The following is an 18,050-nucleotide window of genomic DNA, read 5'->3' as shown; positions in this document are numbered from 1 at the left end:
TATGGATAGGCAGGCATCAAGAATAACCAAAATTCATATTACATCATTCCCTTTGTGTTCAAGTCAATGAGATTATCTTTGCTAAGTCTATATCATCAAAGTTACTATGTCAGCAGTTTGTTTCAATTTAAAGCCTTCTGAACAAAAATGACCTTCGAAGGAGAGAAAGCCATTTGCCAAGTGTCTGTTGATTTTTGTCCCTAGAAACTCTCAAGGCTGTGTCAATCTCACCTCCAGTATTAGAAAATTCATATTGTGTTTTTGACTCCAGCCACCTCATTTACAGTAGCGGCTTGACCAAAAAAAAAAAAAAAAAAAAAAAAAAAAAAAAAAAACCTCATAGGTTTTCAGCAGCATCTCTAATAGTAAATTCAGCATTTAACCAAAAGATTGCTTCATATATGTGACTAAGATATCAGCCATTATAAAGCTAGTCCTGGAATGAACTTCTCACTATCAATCTGTTCTAAGGAGTTTTCCTTTCTCTTAAAAAATTTTCAAGAATTAATCAAACCAAATCACTTCTAAATTTTGTCTCTGAATTGCCAACAAACTCCTCTATTAAGAAAGAGCCTCATGGTGTGTTCTTGTGTCTTGACAAAGATCTACTGCAAAGGCACTGTTGTGAGCTCTTGGCTCTGAGGAAGTTGAAGACTTTCACAGCAATTGAAAGACCTCTTTTGGGATTGTGGGAGGGGCTGTTGACACCAATACAGGCCCCTGTAGAAAGCCTGACATGTGGAGCATCTTTCCTCAGTGAAGCAGCGAAGGCTGAGGCAGTGCCAACTTCACAGATCCTCCATCTGTGCAGAGAATGCCAAGACTTCCCATCCAATTCAACTTGTACTTGGCATGGAATGTTCACCATCTTAAAGATATCAATGGCCTAAATGATTTCCAAAGAGCTCACCAACACGAAATTTTTCTTTGGTGAAGTTAGTCTACTCTCAAGGGACAAAACTCAGGAGGTGGCTATGTTGAGAGACAAAAGATTTTCCCCAGCCATATGCTTGAGGAAGATGGTGCACAGTCTGTGGGCCCTTCCATGGCTTTCACAGACCACAGGTTAAGTCCCTCTGTACTCCTCTTTGCAACAGCTCTTTTTCTTTTTGGTATTGGGCCTAGCAGGAGACATTTACTGCTTCCAAAACTCAAAGCAAAAAATAGCACCCAGAATGTTCGTGTCATATAGTTCCTCCTGAAACTGCACTACAGTCATTCAAGCTCGAAACCTTTCCAATCCAGTGTGTGCAGACTACTCTTAGATTAGTGGGTGTTTTTCTGGGTGCCTGGATGGTTCAGTTGGTTAAGCATTGGACTTCTGATTTCAGCTCAGGTCATAATCTCATGGTTCATGGGATCAAGCCCCATGCTGGGCTCTGTGCTGACAGCAGGGGCCGGCTTGGGATTCTCTCTTTCCCTTTCTCTCTGCCAGCTCATGTTTGCATGTTCTCTCTCTTTTTCTCAAAATAAATAAATAAACATTAAAAACATTAGTGGATACTTTCTTCTTTACTTTCAAATTGTATTTGTCATTCATACTCACTCAGCAAATATTTATTGAGCACTTATTAGTGACTGTGTCTTAAGCACTGTGCTACGTGCACTGTACTAAAAGCACCGTGCTATTAACAAATACAGCAGTGAACAAAATGCTCACTGCTTGTCCTGTCCTCAAGAAGCATGCATTCTAGCACAAAAATGTAACAAGAAAAACATCTGGTACTTAAATTAGACACCACTTCTTCCTAATCTGTTTTTCTTCCGTAGTGCATTGCAAATAGCAATTCAATACATATTTGTTAAAGTCAGTCAACCAAGTTAAATATTATTTGACATGAAACTCAAACCAATAATGTCAAGAATATTTTGGAATAGTTTCTTTATTTGTTATTAAAAAATCAGTGCTTATTGATTTCAACAACTATTTGTGTGTGTGTGTGTGTGTGTGTGTGTGTGTATTTTAAGTTCACAAATGTGGACAACTTTTGTGCTTTGAGTTTGAGATTTATCAGAGTATCTGGAGAAGGTTGCAGATTTCCAACAGTCTGTAACTTCATTGATTTCTGTGCTCATGGTTTTCTCCATGAAAACCCTAAGGTTTTATCTATTAGCTTCTTCTTTCAAACATAGCAATCAAGACAGCAGCAAACTAATGAATTTCTCTGCACTAACCAGACAATGATACACAATAACTGATGTAACTTAATCCCTTATACCAATAATGAAGACTAAATTTTTTACTCCAATTCATTGTGTTTCTTCTTGATATTGCAAAATTACCCCAATATTAGTCATTTACATGATACAGATTTATGGTATCTCAATTTCAGAGTAAAAATAAAATCTTCAACATGAAATTACAGGCAAATTAAGGTCAACCAGAATTTTTTTATTATCTTTTTTTTTAATGTTTACTTATTTTTGAGAGAGACAGAGACAGAATGCAAGTGGGTTAGGGGCAGAGAGAGAGGGAGACACAGAAGCAGAAGCAGGCTCCAGGCTCCAGGCTCCGAGCTGTCAGCACACAGCCCGACGCAGGGCTTGAACTCACAAGCTGTGAGATCATGACCTGAGCCGAAGTCGGACGCTCAACTGACTGAGCCACCCAGGCGCCCCTTTTTTTATTATCTTTAACAAAACACCTACATATTCAGTAGAATAAAAATGTGTTTTAAAGATTTGCTTCCATGTGAAAAATGTTTCCACAGAAAGGAACAAAATAAAAATGCCATATGAGCATTTCTCCTAATGGCCTTTGTTTATAGTCTGTTTATTTATTTGTCCCCATCAAGCATACAGTTTATAAAATATTTGGACAGGAGTGTCTGAAAGCAATACAAGCTTTATGATATTTATATTATATATAATTTAATAAGCACCAAACTCACTTACCTAAAAATATTTTTCCTGTCAACTGCCATGTGTCATGCTTAAATTCTCACCATTTGCCATTGAGTCTCTAGTCAACCCCAGGTAATATGCAGAAGAAATTTTATCTGTAAGTGTTTAACTCATTAATGGATGACTCTTGAACACAATTGTGAGGATTATTTTGAAACTTCTTAGTCCCTTTGGAAATATGAAAGCAGAATCCTGAGGAACAAGATGGAAGGAAAGGTAAGCTCTGACGAGGAAAGATGACAGGATGTTCTGAAATACAAGGAATATAGGTTGAGCAGAAGGACCCTATAAAGGCAATGAATATATGTGCTTAACCCTGTGAATGAAAGAAAGTAAAACAGACACTATAGGGAAGTAGAAAGAAGTCAGGCCTACGATTCACAAGCTGTAACTTCTAGTTCCAATGCTAGGATTTAATTTTGGATAAGTCACTTCATTTCCATATTAGTCAGCTACTGCTACAATACTGCTGTGTAACAAATCACTCTTAAATTCAGTGGTTTCTCATGATAATAAGTAGGTTGGCTTATCAGTCATGATTTGACTGATCTAGGCTAGTCTTGGCTGTACTTAGCTACCCTTAGCTCCAAGCTGTAGAGAGGCCCAAGTATGGTCCACATGCAATGGCTATCTGATGTCTGTTTATCTTATGGCAAAATGCAGAATTCTAAGAGAGAAAGCAGAACTATATAAGCACATATCATGCCTCTGCTTATACCATGCTTGTTAACATCCTGTTAGCCAGAGCAAGCCATATATGGTTATTCTGTTCACTGCCAAACCATGATAAAAGTAATATTGTTACAGAGATGGGGGAAATTGAGACCAGCAACTCAATCTGGTTTATCATACCTGCTCTGGACTTCAGTTTCTGCTGCTGTATGATGACGAAGTTGGCTTAGGCCTGTGATTCTCAAACACTGGTCTGGTGAACTGCATCAGAATCACAGTGTTGGGTGAGGTTCTAAAAACTGTGTTTGTCTACTTCCCCCCAACTAAGTGATTCTGATGCACAACCCTCAGCTAGACGGTCTGTAAGGCCATTTACAAATTTTTAAGTTTACGAACAGCTTTGCCTACCATAGCGTTTATGTACAGCTTTGCTAGGTGCAGAGGCAGAGTGTCAGGGTACCTGCACAGGTGATACTGCCTTCCTGACAATGCAACTGATATAATCCATTAGCCCGTATTCTCCCTCAGTCTTCCCACTATGTAGATGCCTCTAGTAAGTGAGGCAGCCTGTTCTTCCTGTTTTTAAATGTTAACTGCTCTCCCTTCTCACCAGGATATAAGTCAGGTTTTCCTGCCCTCCTCCCAACCCCAAAGCAAACTCTTTGCTGCTTCAGGTTCTTTCCTACATTCAGTTTTACATCTAGACAACAATGAGCATTGCAGTCATTTTTAGTCACTTGCCTACAAAGAGATTTGTCCATTAAGCTAGGCAGTATTAAAATCCTCATTTTGTGAATTCTCCTATTTCTTGGTTAGAAGACAGGCTAAAGAGGAAGTGTCCAAACTGAGATGAGAGGTAAAAGAGAGCTTCCCCTCCTGGGTCTTGGAAAAAGACAAATGTAGAAATGAATTTCTCATCTAATTATTCATTCCTGTTTATATATTCTTTAATGATATGTTTCCATGGTTACCAGCGTTGTTAAATGCTGCCTGTGTTTCACTTTGCTTTGATGCTATTTGAGGTAGTATGCCAGTAGGAGAGGTTCACTTTAAAATGAAAGATGTAATTGAGGCATGTATTTGATGTAAGGTTGAGTGTTCCTGTGAAGAAGATAGTGACCATGACATTATTTGCTGTTTGTATAGTTTAGTGTAGTGCTTCCCTTGATGTTCTGTGAGTGTCCCAGGCATTAGGAAGGAAGAAAGGAAGGAAAAGAGGGAGGGAGGAAGGAAGAGAGGAAAGGATGGAGGAAAAAATGTGAATCATATTCACATACTGAATCCATGTGTACATTTAGTATCATTATATATATTTAGTGACACATATTTGCCCAGATTGTCAAGTAGATGAGGTTGCTTTTTATGTGCCCCATTCCTCTCTTCTCCCCACGCTGTCCCCACTCCTCGCTCCACCTATACATGCCAAGAGTCAAAGCCGCCTTTCAAAAATGTGTCATATAATCAATTACCTCACCTCAGTGTGAATTTTAGTCAGAGTGCCACCTTTTCAGAGGTTGTCTGCTTTTGAAACCCTAATTGCCACTGAGAAATAAACAGCTTTGTCCCCAGCTAAAACAATGAGGCATACAGATCATATAAGAATTTGGGAGCAGTGCCTCAGAATGGGCCCTGCAGGAGGACCGCACATCTCACTTGTGTATCAGCCCTCTATCCGCAAGTTGATAATTCAAGCTCATTAGAAAATAGTGGCATCATATCAAGCAAGAAAAATCAATTTTCAGCCACTCCTAAGAAATATTTACTTAGTATTTGTCTTCAGAAGTATGTATATATTATATTTCTATATAATATATTAAATATATATTTAATAAATTTATTAACTTATAAATAACATAAATTAATAAGTATATTAAATATGTTTATATGGTATCAGTTTGGTTTTGTAAAAATATCAGTAGGTTATTAAGGAAACTCACACCATTTAAATAAAGTCAGCATTTCCTTTTCTTTTTTTCCCTTCTAAAAAGCTTTTTAGGTTTCTGACAGTTCTTAACAGAACAAAAAGTAACCTCTAAGTTTCTTTTCATTTTCTTTCATTTGAGAATGATATGGGTTTCATAGATTTAAGGCAGTTTGGGCCTTCTTTTACTTGAACAAATTTAAGGGTAGCTATTTGATTCCCAGGAGTCAGTGCTATTCTACTAGATTGCCATGAGGTTATTTTGTTTCCATAAAGATTTTGCCTCCCAGTTTAAATTCGCAAACATGTTGATTCCTTCTTTGCTTTGTTTGCATCTAAAAAACAAAAATTGTTATGATCCAAACCAAATCTAGAGGTTTTTATAGTTATCTTTTATATTTCCCATAGATTTTTATGGGTTATTGATTTACAAGCTTGCAGAGAAATTGAGGTCACTTTTTTTTAGCAGTTGGAGATGCAGAATAAATATTCCATGAAATCATGAAATTTTTTAAGCTGTGTGCACCCAAGTATAAGATAATCTGTAAAGCTCAAAGCTTTTAATGTTTTTATTTATATTCAGCCATCTTTTTATGGCATTGCACGCCAATTAAATATGAATTCTCCTCTTTTCTTGAATTCATACGATTGACTTCTCGTCACTAATTTTTGAAGACTGTGTACTCTACCTATCCTATAGTTCCTGGTTGAATCATTTCCTTTTTCATCCCTTTCTCATCTTTTCTAATCTTCCTTCTTCCAGGTAATGAGGCCTCAGCATTTTAAATGTCAATCTTCAACATGTGGCATGATTTGCTTTTTTTAGGATCATAAAATAACTGTTAAACTGACCTATTTTTTTTATCCAAGAGAGCATAGATGATATTTTATACAGTGCAGTCTAAACCAGGAGTCAACAGCCTATGAGGGACAATAGCCCCCAGAAAACCTTGGAAGGGCTATTTCAAGCCCAAACCTAAAGAGACAGAAAACACCAAAATTACCATGACAAGTCTTCATTTTATTTATTCTTCATCACGTGGGGGTTGGCCTGATTTAACATTCATGTATAAGGCCCAGATCGGAAATAAAACTGGAGATTGGACACATAACTTGGAAATATAGTGGCAGGTCTCTTAAAGATAGCATTTCATTTCATTTCATCTAATATGACTTCAAGTTGTAGTTTGCTATTGTCATAGAGTATGTGTATGGGTGCATAATAAATATTTATAGATATATAGATATATATTTGTGTGTGTATGTATAGTAAATATACAGTGTGTAATATACAGTATTACACACACACACACACACACACACACACACATACACACAACAGGTCTGTCACATTTCTCACAGATACAATTATGCGCCTTCTGAGACCTCTTGTTGATGGGAAGTTACATATAGGAGGATACGTGCTCCATAATAGTGTCTTCCTGCAATCTCTTACCTCCTAAAAATTAAAGTCCTCCAGGAGGAGTCACAGCCTGGAAAATATTTATTGCAGATAAATAAGAGAAATAATAACAAAGAAGAAGAGGTATCTGGTTGCTGGGACAAAGCTGAAACTTGTGAGAGAAAAGAAATTATGGGGATATGGAAGTAAACCAAAGACAAATTTTGAGTGATAGACTATAGCACTATAAATACATTTTTCTACACAAACAGTACCTTTCACTAGATCCTAGATAGACCATCATCTCTCCTTGGTCTGTGTACCACCAGGACCATGGAGCTACTAGCTTCCAAGATGAATAGCTTCCTCATTGGAAGGCTCTATCAGAACGTTTTTCCCCCTGCTAAGGATTCCTCTTATGCCCTGTGAAGCTTTATGGAAGCTATAAACTTCATTTGTGAGTCTGCACACCATAAATGGCTCAGAGCAAGAGGCTCAGACTGAGCTAGAACTGCTGAGTACCAGCTCAGTCCCAAGGTAGCCATGTGAAGTACTGCATATTGTATAATATAAAGACTGGGTTTTCCTAATCTTTAAAATGGGATAATAATATCTGTTTTCCAGTGTTGCCTTAGCAAGTAAAGAGAATAATTTATCTATAGCACTTAGCCATTGCCCAAGAGCACTCATTTAATTGGTAAAGGAGTTTTACAGATTTGTCAATGAATTAAATGAAGTCTACCTACGCAGAGTACATACAATAGCAGGTTGCTCTCTGATGACAGAAAGTTAGTCCCTGAAACTTAACGTCTTCTCTCCAAATTAAGCATACTTGGATTCTTTCAATTCCTCCAGTATACAGCATTTCAAGGGCATCCTACACTTTTCCACTCAAAGTCATCTTGCGTACTAGCGGACAAAACAAAAGAAGTACAAGTCTGGGAACCAGGTCACCAGGTTCTCGTCCCAACCATCAGTCAGCTCTGTGCACCAGCAAGTCATACCCCAATCTAAAACCACCAGTCAAGAAATGCAATCAGAAAACAATATACAGTTAAGAATAGGAATATCTATCTTCATATAATTAAACTAAGTATAGAGAAGAAATGCACAATGACAAAAAAAGGGTCCCAAACTGTGTTGACATTTACCACCAAACACAGAGGCTAAAGCCCATTAGTAATACCCGTTTGTGCTTATGAAATAATTACAGGTAATGTAGCTATTTATTCCTGTGATACCTTTTGGTGATTCATTTTAAATCATCAGGAATAAAAGCTCTGTGGCATCCTAAAGAGTCTGGAGGCTGCTGAAACCCACACTTATAACTCTTGAGTTTCTATCAGCTGATTTTTCTTTAGTGTGCAAGCAGAAAATGATTCAGGGTCTTTATAATGAATGTACTTTAAATTCTATTTATAAATTATATGTACTTTACCATTAAATAAGCTAGATGAACTCAAGCACATTATTATTTAAGTTCCCCTATCAAGAAGGCTTTCATTTAATTTTTGTAAATATTTCTCTTTGAGACAGGCATTCTAGTTGATCGCATTCCTTAAATCTAATGAGGGGCTGATGGACAAAACAGTCTTATTGTGGCCAGGAGATATGAAGGATGACTATTCTGTTTTCTGTTAGGGTTATTGTTTTGAAGAGGATCTTGACCTGGTTTAGGTTTGATGTGGTCTGTTTGTTTCTCTGTTAGAGTTAGAGTCAAGTTCTTGATGTCTTTGAAGACAGGAATAAGATAGTCATGGGAAAAGAAAGTAAAACTTGATCTTGTAATTCTACAAATTTGCTGTCTAACTAGAAGGATGAAAAATCACTTAGCATAAGAGAAAGCATTGGTTTAGGAGACTTGCTTTCTTGTCCTGCTTTCTTCTCTAATTTTGTTACCTGAGTTAAGTCACCAGAACTCAGCAAGATTCAGTTACCTTGGTTATGAAGTTGAGTGATTTTAAAATAATATCTTAGTTTCTTTTCATCTCTTTAGTTCTATGCTAAAGGGACATGGAAATAAAATTTTGCTATCAAATATGATTAAAAGTTAATACAGAGTGAATTTTAGTCATTCAATGCTGAAGTTATTCAGCTAACGGAAGCATCATATATAATCAAAACCTTAACTCTAACCCTAACCAGACTGGATGGTGGACAACAGTGTACACATACACACTCACACACACACACACACACACACACACACACACACACACACACACTAAATGGATATATATATACTTACATATGTTCTAAAATTCTATAGAACTCACATACACTGCAAAACTAAAGTAAATTAAATGTTTATAATTCAAAATGATATTTATTATGGCTATTTTTAAATAGGATGTATTGCAAAGTAAAAAATTCACAACAGCTATATAAAAATTTGTTCAGGGGCACCTGGGTGGCTCAGTCAGTTAAGCGTCCGACTTTGGCTTAGGTCAAGATCTCTCAGTTCGTGAGTTTTTTCCCTGCATTGGGCTCTGTATTGACAGCTCAGAGCCTGGAACCTGTTCAGATTCTGTGTCTCCCTCTCTCTCTGCCCTACCCCTGCTCACACTCTGTCTCTCTCAAAAATAAATAACATTAAAAAAATTCATTATATGCTCACATCAGTACAAGTAACCTGTTCATACAATCTTTGGTCAGATACTGCAAATAAAAATTTAAATTTCTTGATTTAAATTGCATGAAGACATGACTTTCACATCACTGGATTGATAAATGTAATGGCAAAGCTGCCAAATATTCCCTTATATTAGAATATACAGAACTTTCAGTGAAGGTTGTTCAATAAAAGAACTCTCATAAATGCAAGGTAATATTTCAGCCTTAAAATGTTGATCATCAAGGCAGGGGCAAACAATCAATTATTACATATTTTATTCTGACATACCATTATATTAATAAAATCATCATTAAAATGTCAATCTTGGCTATTACATAAGTGATACAGTGAATAGGTTTATAGGGAAATCTCAAGGAAAGATGTTTTGCTCTTTAGGAAAATCTGTTCTTTAAGTTAATCTTAAATTTCAAGAAAATTGGACTCTTTCAAATTGAACCCATATATATTCAAAAGGATTAAATTTGAAAATTATTGCTCACAAAATTTTATTTTTCCATTTTCTAGAAAATTCCAGTCATCATTCAAAATTACATCATTATTAATGTAATAGCAAAGAATCATATTAGCCACTAAAATCTAAAGATTCCTGTCTCAATCATTTATAGCTTGAAAGTAGAGCACTGCTTCCTTTGAGTCTAATGTGAACTCTGAGAATAATACAATCATAATATTCATTCACGAGTAATACTAAGACTTTATGAGAATTAAAAGAAATAGGATCTATTCTATCTATAAAAAAGCATCTATCACACTGCTAAATGAAAAGTTATTTTATCTCTTTAAACACCATGTTTTTTGTTTACTTTTAAAACAATACGTAAAGCTTAGAAGGAAAAATGGATTATGAAAGAGATTCAAATTTTTGTTTATTATTGTTTGTGAATTAGGGTAGACTAACTGCTAAAACAAACAACTCCAATATTTCAGTAACCTAAAACAATAAAAGTCAATTTCTCACTCACTGTTGCAGTTCCTGGGTGTTTCTGATTGGTTCTCCCAAAATCAGCAATAATGAGAACCCATAGTTCTTCCACTATATACCTCCATCTTCCTCCATGTCTTGGCAGTCTTCCCTCTTCAGGAAGCTGATAGAGAAAGAAAATGGAGGATCACACTAGGCAGAGTTTTATGGGCAATGCCAAGAAAAAGTATCCTTCCCACTCACATTCCATTTATCCACACAGAGCCACATGGCTATGCTTAACTGCAAGGGGGCCTGAAAAATGCCTAACCACGTGCCCAGGACACTTATACATGTATATGTTCTAAAATTCTGTAGCACTCACATATACCACAAAACGAAAGTAAATGATTTAGATTTTAAACCGGTGTTTAATATGACTGTTTTTAAACAAGAGAGTCCCAGGAGGTAAAACCATAATTTTTGAAGAGAAAGTGAAATATAATATTTGAGACCCTAATTCTGAATTCTATAAAATTAAAAAGATGTTCATCCTGAGAAAAGCCACTTAAGCCTCTTCAAGTCACTTAATTCATCTCCAATTCAGTGAATTGGGCTGGAAAATTCCCAAGGTTCCTTCCAGATCTAATCTTGTAAGTAAAGCAATTTACTGCAATTATGGCCAACTCTGATATTGGAAGCATTAAAGGAATAATTTGATAATAATCTATAATAATTTGATCACATTTTCTAATTTGAACTGACAAGATTTCTACTACTGAATCACTATCACTGGACACATAGTTGAAAGGTTGCAATTTGTTGAAATCCTCCAGCAAAAATATGGGGAAAATTTCATAATCTCATCATCCTGAAAATGTTTATAGTTTCTGCCAGATTTATCCTAGGCACCCTGAGTGCTCTTAAAAATTTACCAGGAAGAAGCAACTCTCTTGGATTTAGAAGAGGAAGTGAATAGTGTTTCTTTTTTTGCTAGTCTTCTTTTCCCTCTACTGTGATGGCTTTTCCTTTACTGTTGACAGAGTATCTCTCTTTCCCCGTCTCCCCCATCGTCTCCCTTGTTGTAAAATTATCCTGGGCAAATTGATTTCTGAGGTAGCAAATGGATTTTTTTGCTTAGCTAAAGAACAAGGAGAAATTATTATAAGTTACTGTTTGTAGAGGAAATGAGCTGCCCACATACACTCTTGGTTTATATAACTATAAGCTTTAAAACTTGACAAATGTGAGGATAACAATAGAGAGTTATTAGAAGCCCCAAATGTAAACACCTAATTTCAAAGCCTTTTTGTGTGTGTAGCAACAGAGAAAGCATAATTAACAGCAATGCACACTTAACAACAGAACATGTGTACTGACTGTTTTCCCCATTCTTTGTACACGTGCAACATTTATTGACACCAGAGAAACTCACACATTGGGAAAGAATAACTCAACTGCAGAAAATTTTTGTCAAATTAAAAAGTATCATTTAAAATATATCTTTTAGTATAGGTTACTTTTTAAAGTTTTTATTTAAATTCCAGTTAATATTGCAGTGTAATAGTTTCAAGCATAAAATATAGTGATCAACGATTCCATGCATCACCAGGTGCTCACCACAACAAGTGCACTCCTTAATCCCCATCACCTGTTTAACCCACCCCCCCGCTGTCCACCTCCCTTCTGGTAACCGTCAATTTGTTCTCTATAGTTAAGTCTGATTCTTGGTTTGCCTGTTTCTTTCTCTTTTTTTTCCCCCTTTGCTCCTTTGTTTCTTAAAATCCATATATGAGTGAAATGTCTTTCTCTGACTTATTTCACTTAGCATTATACTCTCTAGGTCCACCCACGTTGCTGCAAATGGCAAGATTTCATTCTTTTTTATGGTTGAATAATATTCCATATATATACATGAATAATATTGGAGTAATATTAATACATATATATGCATGTATATATTCATATATATATATGCTACCTCTTTTCTATCCATTCATCAATAAATGAACATTGGGTTGTTTCCATAATTTGGCTGTTATAGATAATGCTACTATAAACATAAGGGTGCACTTATCCCTTTGATTCAGTATTTTTGTATTCTTTGTGTAAATACCTAGTAGTGCGATTACTGGATCACAGGGTAGTTCTACTGTTTTCTACAGTGGCTGTACAAGTTTGCATTCCCACCAACAGTGCAAGAGGGTTCCCCTTTCCCGACATCCACACCACTACCTGTTGCTTCTTGTTGATTTTAGCCATTCTGACAAGTGTGAGGTGATATCTCATGGTAGTTTTGATTTGCATTTCCCTGATGATAAGTGATGTTGAGCATCTTTTCATGTGTCTCTTGGCCATTTGTATGTCTTCTTTGGAAAATTGTCATGTCTTCTGTCCATTTTTTAATTGGACCCTTTGTTTTTTGGGTATTGAGTTTTAGAAGTTCTTTTATATATTTTGGATACTAACCCTTTATCAGATGTGTCATTTGCAAATAACTTCTCTCATTCCATACATTGCCTTTTAGTTATGTTGATTGTTTCCCTCACTGTGCTGAGGCTTTGTGTTTTGATGTAGTCCCAACAGTTTATTTTTGCTTTTGTTTCCCTTGCCTCAAAAAAGTTGCTACAGCCAATGTCAGAGAGATTCCTGCCTGTGCTCTCTTGAAGGATTTTTATGATTTCAGGTGTCACATTTAGATCTTGAATCTCTGTTGAGCTTATTTTTTGTGTATGGTGAAAGAGAATGGTCCGGTTTCACTCTTTTGCATGTTACTGTTCAGTTTTCCCAGCACCATTTGTTGAAGAGATAGTCTTTCCCATTGGATATTCTTTCCTGCTTTGTTGAAGATTAATTGACCCTATAATTGTGAGTTTATTTCTGGGTTTTCTATTCCATTGATGTATGTGTTTATTTTTGTGTTTATTTTTGTACCATACTGTTTTAACTACTACAACTTTGTAATATAAATTGAAATCTGGAATTGAGATGCCTCCAGCTTTGCTTTGCTTTGCTTTTCAAGACTGCTTTGACTATTCAGGGTGTTTTGTGGTTCCATACAAATTTTAGTATTGTTTGATCTAGTTCTGTGAAGAATGCTGTTGATATTTTGATAGGGATTGCTTTGGGTAGTATAGACATTTCAACAATATTTGTTTTCCCAATCCATGACCATGGAATGTTTTCCTTTTTGTGTGTGTCATCTCTAATTTCTCTCATCAGTGTTTATAATTTTCAGAGTATAGGTCTTTTACCTCTTTGGTTAGGTTTATTCCTCCATATCTTCTTATATTTGTTGCAATTGTAATGGGCTTGATTTCTTAAATTCTCTTTCTGCTGTTTCATTATTCGTGTGTAGAAATGCAACAGATTTCTTGGTGCATCTTACTTTTTACAAGCTGCAATTCCTCACCTTGTCTCTTCCTCCATTTATTTTCAAAATCAAGGAAAATCTTTGATGATTAGAAATAGTTTACAATCTATATTCTAGTACCTATGATTATTACAAAACATTCCAGTGTTTAAAAATCCTTAAGCATAATCTTTCATTTGCTGATATTAGACTCTTCATGAAAGGCAAGCCCAACCCTAAATTACTAAATCATTATCATCACAAAATGAAAACCTGATATTTTGGTGTCTAACTCAAACAGTCAAAAATTCCCTCTATTTTAGTAATGCTAAATTTTTTTCTAGATTATTTCACTGAGTCATTCAATAATGCACCAGAAATATTATATATAAATGGTATATATAAACACATATACACACATATAATAGTGTGTGTGTCTGTGTGTGTGTGTGTATATATTTATATATATATTAGACTCTATGTAATATACCAATACAGTAATATAATACTCTATATAATATATACTGTATTCCTTTACAAGAACAATGTGAGACAGATTCAAAGCCCCAAGATTCTCTGTCTCTGGAAGAACAAAAAATATTAATACATAAAGACACAAAAAGGATGTGTCAGGATCTGGTGAAAGGGTAATTTGTGTTCTCATTTCTACTCTATCTTATAGAATTTTTTCTTGGGGTTATAATAATGTGTTTTGAGAAAGTATCTCTATGGAAACTTCAATTATTATTCTCACATACACACTTTGCTCACTCACCCACCTCCTTACGCATCTTCAAGATGGAGGGCAGAAACCACAAAAAGACCCATATCTACTGACTGTGATTAGTGAGAGAGGGAGGCTGTGCCCCAGCACATACCCTCCTGAGTGGAGAGCCCTGTGAAACCCTAAATGCAATTCGCTGAGCAGCAAACCAAGAGTACAGTGCCTTAAATGAACAGATCAAGCTGCCACACAAAACCCACACTTCTGCCACTTGCAAAAAAGCTGGTATAGGCTCTTGGGCACGAGTCTTACTGTCCCTGCTGTGAGATGGCTTAGCAAAGTTACCTTGCCAGCAGTCACTTAAGCTGCCAGTAGTTGGAAAAGAAATGGGATGAAGAGAGTGCTTTCTTCTATCTTGGCCTTACTGAGATACTGTTAATGTCTCTCTGGAAGCAAACTAGAGAATTAAATACCTTTGTTAATTTTTTTGAGCCAGAATTTAAAGCAAAATACCCTTCACCAAGATATTTAGAGAAAAGCTATTTGGGAGTTAGGAACTATTATGGGATCAATTGTGTCCCCCCAAAATTCATATTCTGGAGTCCTAGCCCGGTGCTGCAGATTGTCATTGTATTGGAAGTAGGTATTTAAAGTGTTAATTATTTTTTTTTATTTATATATGAAATTTATTGTCAAATTGGTTTCCATACAACACCCAGTGCTCATCCCAAAAGGTGCCCTCCTCAATACCCATCACCCACCCTCTCCTCCCTCCCACCCCCCATCAACCCTTAGTTTGTTCTCAGTTCTCAGTTCAAATGAGGTCTTTAGGTGGGTCTTAATCCAATGTGACTGATGTCCTTATAAGAAAACGAGATTAGGATACAGACATACAGAGAGGAAAAAAAACAAACAAACAAACCCATGTAGAGACACAAGAAGCTACATAGCCATCTACAAGTCAAGGAGAGAGGCCTGAGAAGAAAGCAATCTTGCAGACACCTTGATCTCAGACTTCTAGCCTCTGGAGCCATGAATTTCCATCATTTAAGGCACCCAGTATGGCAACTCTGGCAAGCTAATATGGGAATAGTTTACAAAAGGTAAAAAAGTCAGATCATGACCTTAAACTCAGGTCTAAAACAGCTTCCCTCTTCAGCATATCCTCCCACACTCATCTAGGTATGATTACTTACATTTTTGGTCTGGACAGGCCATCCCCTGATTGGCTCCAGCTGTGAACCGAACCTGGTACCTAAACACCATATTTGAGTTCTCAATCCACATCTCTGAATTCCAGACCTGCTGGCTGCATTACCCTTATTGGCCTTCCAAAGTTGGCATCCAGGACTCAGCACCCAGATCCTGCTGTACACTCATAATCCATTGCTACCTCCGCTGAGGGCTAGCTCTGGGTTTGGAATCACAGTTGTATTCTTTGTTCCCCTGACAGTTCCTCAAAGCTGGGAAGGGCAATATGGTGGGCAATGTAAGCTCTTTCATTCAGCCATTCTGAAATTCGCCCCACAACAAATTTAAAATGTAAATTGTAAAGTTTACATCATTGTCTGAGCCCCTCAGAGAAAGGAGGACCCTTTACATCCAGAAAATTTTTACAAAGCTGCTCTGTTGCACACAGTCTAGATGATCATAGAGGCTACTGGAAGTCACTTGAGAAATGGAATAGGCGGTGAACAATTAGGTTTCTCAGTTTAAAATCAATTCCTTATTGCTCTTAATACCAATCAGAAACTTGTTTACAAAGTGCTATGACGGTAATAATATAAATTGCTGTTTGTTAAATCTTTTTTTCTTTGTTGGACAGTTCAAATCTATTCTTTTTCCTTAAGATTGTTGGCACTCTTAGTTGTCACTGAAAAAAACTTATTCCTATAAATAAATACAGGTTTTTGTAATATGCTTTTATGCTATTTTCAGAAAAATGAGATAACTATAGACATTTCCACTTTTTATTCAATGTTCAACCCTCATTAGAAGGAAAAGTTGTAGGAAAGGAATAAATTCCTTTTAAAACTTCACATAACTTTCCTTTTGGTCTGTTTCAAATAGTAATGGACCTAGTTAAAACAGGAAGCTCAGGGTGATGGCTGGCTTTATCAAGAATGGTACATGAGCAAAGAAAATTTAAAGAACTTCTTAAATAGCCAAATCCATGTCAAGTGGCTCTTGTGATCTGGAGGGAAGGGAAGCTTTGGTGGGAAAAAGCTGAGAAAGGTTTCTCCTACTCCAAAAGGCTTTCCTAGGCATTGGAAGAAGGGGGGAAAATGTACTTTGTTGTGTTATTTATAGAAAATACTTATATCTAGATATTTCAATTAGTTTTTTAAAGTACAAATTTCCGGGGTGCCTGGGTGGCGCAGTCGGTTAAGCGTCCGACTTCAGCCAGGTCACGATCTCGCGGTCCGTGAGTTCGAGCCCCGCGTCGGGCTCTGGGCTGATAGCTCAGAGCCTGGAGCCTGTTTCCGATTCTGTGTCTCCCTCTCTCTCTGCCCCTCCCCCGTTCATGCTATGTCTCTCTCTGTCCCAAAAATAAATAAACGTTGAAAAAAAAATTTTTTTTTAAAAATAATAAAGTACAAATTTCCCATCAATGTCTGTTCAAGAGTAGAATAATTATATTAGACTTAAGAATTTTATTTTTAAAATCAAGTAAAAAATGACACCTTGGAAAATAGAATTTTTATTTTTATCTTAAAGCAAGCTCAGTTTTGAGGTGCCTGTTTACAAACTTTCTTCATTTAATTGGTTTTCTTAATATGAAATAGTATTTCCAGAACTAATTAAAAATTTATTCTAATGAATTTTCAAGACCAAAATATGTTATCTTTGCAGTACAGTATATAGATTTTTAAATCATCCATGAAGGTAATTATATTTTTTTACATTCTTAAAAAGTCATATATTGTTATTGATGCCAAATGGGTTGTTTGCTTTCTCTCAGGCCATGATTGAAGAAGCCATCACCAGAGCAGAATCTTTCTCAGTTATGTATACACCATTTGCAACAAAAATCAGAGCTGATAAAATAGAAAAAGTAAGAGAGGTTTTCACAAAAACTCATCCTGCATATGTGGAATACATCTACACAGGTAATATTCAAGTTGTCAGCTGCTAGTTTGTTTCCATTAATAAAATGGGTCATTTCTGCTTTGTTTGTTTATTGTTTCAGTTTTAGGAGTACATTGCTATTGGTGGTGGGTTTGGGTTTTTTTTCATTTTATTGTATTTTTTTTTTCATCATGATAAGTATACTTTTTAATCCCCATCACCACCCCATTCTCCCACTCACCTCCCCTCCAGTAGCCAGCAGTTTGTTCTCTATAGTTAAGAGTCTGTTCTCGGTTTGCCTCTCTCTTTTTTTCCCCTTTGCTCATTTGTCTTGTTTCTTCTATTTCACATATGAGTGAAATCATATGATATTTATCTTTCTCTGACTGACTTATTTCGCTTAGCATAATACTGTTTAGCTCCATCCATGTTGTTGCAAATGACAATGTGAGTGTTGCAATGTAAGTGTC

At 36.1% G+C, this 18,050-nt stretch overlaps 1 protein-coding gene across 2 annotated transcripts in view; it reads left to right on the top strand.

Moving 5' to 3' along the window:
- SPATA16 (spermatogenesis associated 16) overlaps window positions 1-18,050 on the top strand; it is a 257,968-nt gene that overhangs the window by 172,125 nt on the left and 67,793 nt on the right. For both annotated transcript variants that reach the window (XM_040480776.1, XM_040480775.1), the window contains exon 6: window positions 17,474-17,621. In XM_040480776.1, coding sequence (XP_040336710.1) covers window positions 17,474-17,621 — 148 coding nt within the window. The remainder of the gene's footprint in view (window positions 1-17,473; window positions 17,622-18,050) is intronic.

The sequence above is a fragment of the Herpailurus yagouaroundi genome, unplaced genomic scaffold, assembly GCF_014898765.1.
Source record: "Herpailurus yagouaroundi ecotype Mexico unplaced genomic scaffold, PumYag 159, whole genome shotgun sequence".
Taxonomy (NCBI): domain Eukaryota; kingdom Metazoa; phylum Chordata; class Mammalia; order Carnivora; family Felidae; genus Herpailurus; species Herpailurus yagouaroundi.
This window is presented reverse-complemented; position numbering and strand designations above follow the sequence as displayed.